Genomic DNA, 4,458 nt, shown 5'->3' with positions numbered 1-4,458 from the left:
ATTTGAAGTACTTGTCAGTCAAAGAAGAAGTGCAGAAACATAGAGTGTTGATTGAGCATATTGGTACGGATTTGATGATAGCAGATCCGTTAACTAAAGGACTACCGCCCAAAACTTTTATTGGCCATGTTGAAAGTATGGGCATTATGGATAAGTCAATGTTAACATGATGTTGTTATCTATCTATATAGATATGTATAGTTATATGCTTGTACTGTCATGACACTTGTGAATTCAATTAAAGTTATGTTTCTCTTTATTCTATTGTTATCCACATTAAATTATATACATGTATTATTGATTGTGGTGACATGATAGGTCTCCTTTAGAGACATGAAAGTTATAAGATTGATTAAAGTTATGTTGAGTTGTTTTGATTATGTGATACATGGAAGGAATCTTGTCGATCATGACTTTTGCCCGCCATGATCCGATTATTTCAATTCATATAAGGATGATGACTTGATAATTCTAATGAATGGTGCGCATTTAAAGTTTATTTTAGATCTTCAAGTCATCACATGAACCAAGTGGGAGAATGTTAAATTATATTAATAATTTACATTGGTTCATGTAATTTAAAGTATAATTTTAATGTAAGGATTCTAATGTGATGATTATTAGAATATTAAAGTATTAAAGTTATTGGGATTATTTTAGAGTTATTAAAATTAATCCCTCTCTTCTCACTCTAAAAGGGCATTTTGGTATTTTATTAAAGTTAATTAAAATATCATAAAAGAGGAAAAAGTTTTAATTCTGTTGTGACACATTAAGTTTCTGAAGAGATATATAGAGAACGTAACGTTCTCAGGAAAGAAGAGAAACTGACAGAGAAAACCATCCTACAACTTCTATATCATCAAGAAGGCATTAAGGAGGAGTAAGAGGAGAGAGAACATTTGACAGGAAGAGACAGGAAGAAGTGCACAATGGACCCAGGTTAGTTCTTCTTTACTGTGTATGAGAAAATAGTGAGTATCATGAAAATTCAAGATCCTGTGTGTGGTTTTCATTTAATTGAAAATTAAAGAAAAGCTTACAGTACCAAGGATTTAATATTTCAGTTACAATGGTTGTTTTGTTCAATTTCGTAACATTGTGATGTTCATATTTGGACACACTGAAGTGACAAGAGTGACGGAGTGGAAACGGCCGAACAAGAACCAATTAGTGTGTTATATTATTATCGGAATTAATTAAAATAGTTAATATTATTGCTAATTATATTTTAATAATAGATTAGATGACTTTTGAAGGAGACGATTCCCTCCTTTTCCTGGATTTCTGGTTAACTCTGTCATCTCTTTCTTTCCACGCTATATCCTCTCAATTCAACCCAAAAAAACATTCTCTCTCAAAATTCATATTCGATTTTCAATTTGTGAAGGGAAGGAGAGAGGGGGAGAGAGGGAGAGAGGGAGAGAATTCGTTTTCTCTCCTCTGCGTTGGGTAAAGCTTAATTTGGATGGGGACTCCGGAATTTCCAAATCTCGGCAACCATTGTTCTGTTTCCGATTGCAGGCAGCTTGATTTCTTGCCCTTCACATGCGATCGCTGTGATCAGGTTTTTCATTTCTCTCTCTCTCTCTCTCTTTTATTTTTTATTAATTTATATGCTTATATTCTATCTATTTCATCATTACATTGCATAGTTATATGATTGCATTGAATCATTTATATTTCCGCGTTTTTACCTGTCAAATTTCAGTTTCAAATTTTCGCATGAATGAAAGGAACATAATTAGAAGATCTAGTAATGGTGTTTCTAATGCTTATTCTCTATAGAAATTTATCTTATCATTAATAAAGATGATTTTGTTTTGTATCGTGACTCAAAATCAAGCAACTGGTAGAATTGTGGATTTCTATTCTTCTGGTTTACAATTACACTTTCACTTCTTCTCTTCAATTTCCTCAATTTTTTGTGAATTTCTTTGTTTCTTTTTTGTGTGTATTTGATCCTATCGCTCTGAGGGTCTTGGTGAGTAAAGGCATTGATTAGGAGATTTATAAATATAAAAATTTTATTGTCAGATAAATTTTTTTGTGTTACTTGAAAAGAATGCAAAATTGAAAAGAATGCAATAAAACTTATAACAATTTATGAACTCTTTGGTTGAGCTAACACATACACAATTTCTTGCAGATATATTGTTTGGAGCACCGAGGTTATATTGAGCACAAGTGCACAAAGCCCAACAAAGAAGATGTCAAAGTTGTCATATGTCCCCTTTGCGCAAAAGGAGTTCGCCTCATTCCAGATCAAGATCCCAACATAGCTTGGGACCATCATGTTAACATTGATTGTGATCCGTCAAATTACCAAAAGGTGACAAAGAAGAGAAAATGCCCTGCCCCTGGATGCAGAGAGGTATTGGTATTCTCCAACACAATCAAGTGCAGGGATTGCCTGGAAGACCATTGCTTGAAGCACCGGTTTGGCCCTGATCACAAATGTTCTGGTCCCAAAAAGTTAGAGAAAAGTTTTTCATTCATGAGTTTATTTAATACGATTAAAAAAGAGGAGCCAAAGCCCAATTTAACTTCGACAGCATCATCTAAGTGGACTTCAAGCTTTCTCAGCGTGGCTTCTAACATTCGTGCCTCAGCTGAAGCGAGCATGTCAAAATTGAGCAATGAAATTAACCAAGTTTGGCTGGCAGCAAGGGATAGTGCGGGACCGAACAGTGGCAGTGGAAATAAAAATGACCTTCAAGAGGAATCTTGCCCTCAATGTGGTGTAAAGTTTTCCTCTGCGATTTCTTTGGTGGATCATGTGCAACAAGTTCATGAAAGCAATGGGAAACCAGTAGGGGTTAAGAAGATTGAGGCATGCCCCAAGTGTAGTGGAGGGTTTGTTGACCCGGTATCCCTAGTGGAGCATGTTGAGAGAGATCATGGTGGTGGTTCTGGAGCATAGAAAATTCAAGTTTTTTAATGAATTTTCTTTTTATACGTATTATTCAATCACCATTTTGTTCTGTTTTATAGCAGAAGAATGTGAATACTAATTTGAAAATGAGGCTAGATTTGTTCCCAATGGTCTTGTAGTTATGTCATTATTTAATGTCTAGATCACGATGTCATTTCTTCGAACATTATACCTTCATGTTTAGAATCAATCGAATGGCTTCGTTTCGGCCTGTTTCCTGATCACGTATTCTGCTACAATTTACAATCTGTCATTAATTTGCCAGCTTAATTCGATCAAAATATTTTTAAATATATAACATTTTGATATATCAGTGACTGAAATTTAGCTAGATTTTCATATGAAAATATGAAATCTCGTTTTCTAATTTCCGTATCTGGAAAGTCCTTATTTTTTCAATGTTCGCTCTCTTATCCTATTTTTATAAATAATTAAAAATATTTTAACTATTACAACTTCTAATTACAATAACAACAGTATTTTTCTTATTGAAATTATTAAACATCAAACTATAAAAAATATTTGTTGTCATCATATTTCTCTTTAGTTTTTTCAATGAAGATGATTCCATGTTTCGTATTTCAATAAACTTTACATTGGAAATTACTGACCTAATACAAATAGAGTTCATTTCGGTGTATAAATATATTAGATAACATATTAAACAGGTTAAATATGTTTTTAATTTTAAATATTGTTTTGATTTTAAAATTAAAGAAATTAAATTTATTATTTTAAAATATTAATTATTGGTTTAATTAATAATTTGTTTCCTATATTTAAATTTATAATTCATTTTTATCTATATTTTTTTTCAATTAAATTCAATATTTATTATAAAGATTTTTTTAAAATTAACATTATTCAGATTATACCAAAATTTGAAAAGTATATCATGTCAAATGATTTAAAATGTATAACAGGTCAAAATTTAGATACACATATAAAACCATAGGAATATTAAAGTAGATGATAATTTAGATTTTAATAATTAACACATTTTAAATCGTATTAATATCTTTTTAATGAAAAAAATCAAATTGATATTTTTTTTAAATATAAAATCATATTGAGTTTTTAAAAAAAAAAAACAAAGATTCAATAATCAAATTATTAATTAAACCTAAATTATTCTAGTTATATAAAAACTTTACAACTTTATCATACTTTTATATATATATATATATATATATATATATATATATATATATATATATATATATATATATATATATGTGTGTGTGTGTGTGTGTGTGAACGAAACTTCCCTTCTTAACTTATTGTTTTCACGTGGTGTACCATTCAGAATTTGTTTTCACGATGCTGCAGGGAAAAAAACATTCTTGGTGAGACACTTTGTGTAGTTGTTGTATGGATAAATCACATTAAGTTATCTCCAAGTAGCTTTTCAAGATTTACTAACCTTTTTTCAATTAAAAAATTTAAATAAAATAATTCCTGCAGTTAGATTAAATCAAAAAGTGATTTCACAGAAAAATTCAATTATGTATATTGATATGTTT

At 30.3% G+C, this 4,458-nt stretch overlaps 1 protein-coding gene across 1 annotated transcript; it reads left to right on the top strand.

Annotated features, from left to right (window-relative positions):
- Positions 1-1,277: 1,277 nt before the first annotated feature.
- LOC108328629 (zinc finger AN1 and C2H2 domain-containing stress-associated protein 16) lies at positions 1,278-3,138 on the top strand. Its single transcript, XM_017562515.2, has 2 exons — positions 1,278-1,567; positions 2,150-3,138. Exons 1-2 carry the CDS (start codon positions 1,469-1,471, stop codon positions 2,921-2,923), a joined length of 873 nt encoding a protein of 290 aa, XP_017418004.1. The 5' UTR covers positions 1,278-1,468; the 3' UTR covers positions 2,924-3,138.
- The last annotated feature ends 1,320 nt before the right edge of the window (positions 3,139-4,458 follow it).

Source organism: Vigna angularis, chromosome 2, assembly GCF_016808095.1.
Source record: "Vigna angularis cultivar LongXiaoDou No.4 chromosome 2, ASM1680809v1, whole genome shotgun sequence".
NCBI lineage: Eukaryota > Viridiplantae > Streptophyta > Magnoliopsida > Fabales > Fabaceae > Vigna > Vigna angularis.
The sequence above is the reverse complement of the archived record's forward strand: the minus strand, read 5'-3'. Positions and strand labels throughout refer to the sequence as shown.

Coding starts and splice junctions, on each gene's coding strand:
- LOC108328629 (XM_017562515.2), top strand. CDS start 1,469: ATGGGGACTCCGGAATTTCCAAATCTCGGCAACCATTGTTCTGTTTCC. Junction 1,568..2,149: donor CATGCGATCGCTGTGATCAG/GTTTTTCATTTC, acceptor AATTTCTTGCAG/ATATATTGTTTGGAGCACCG.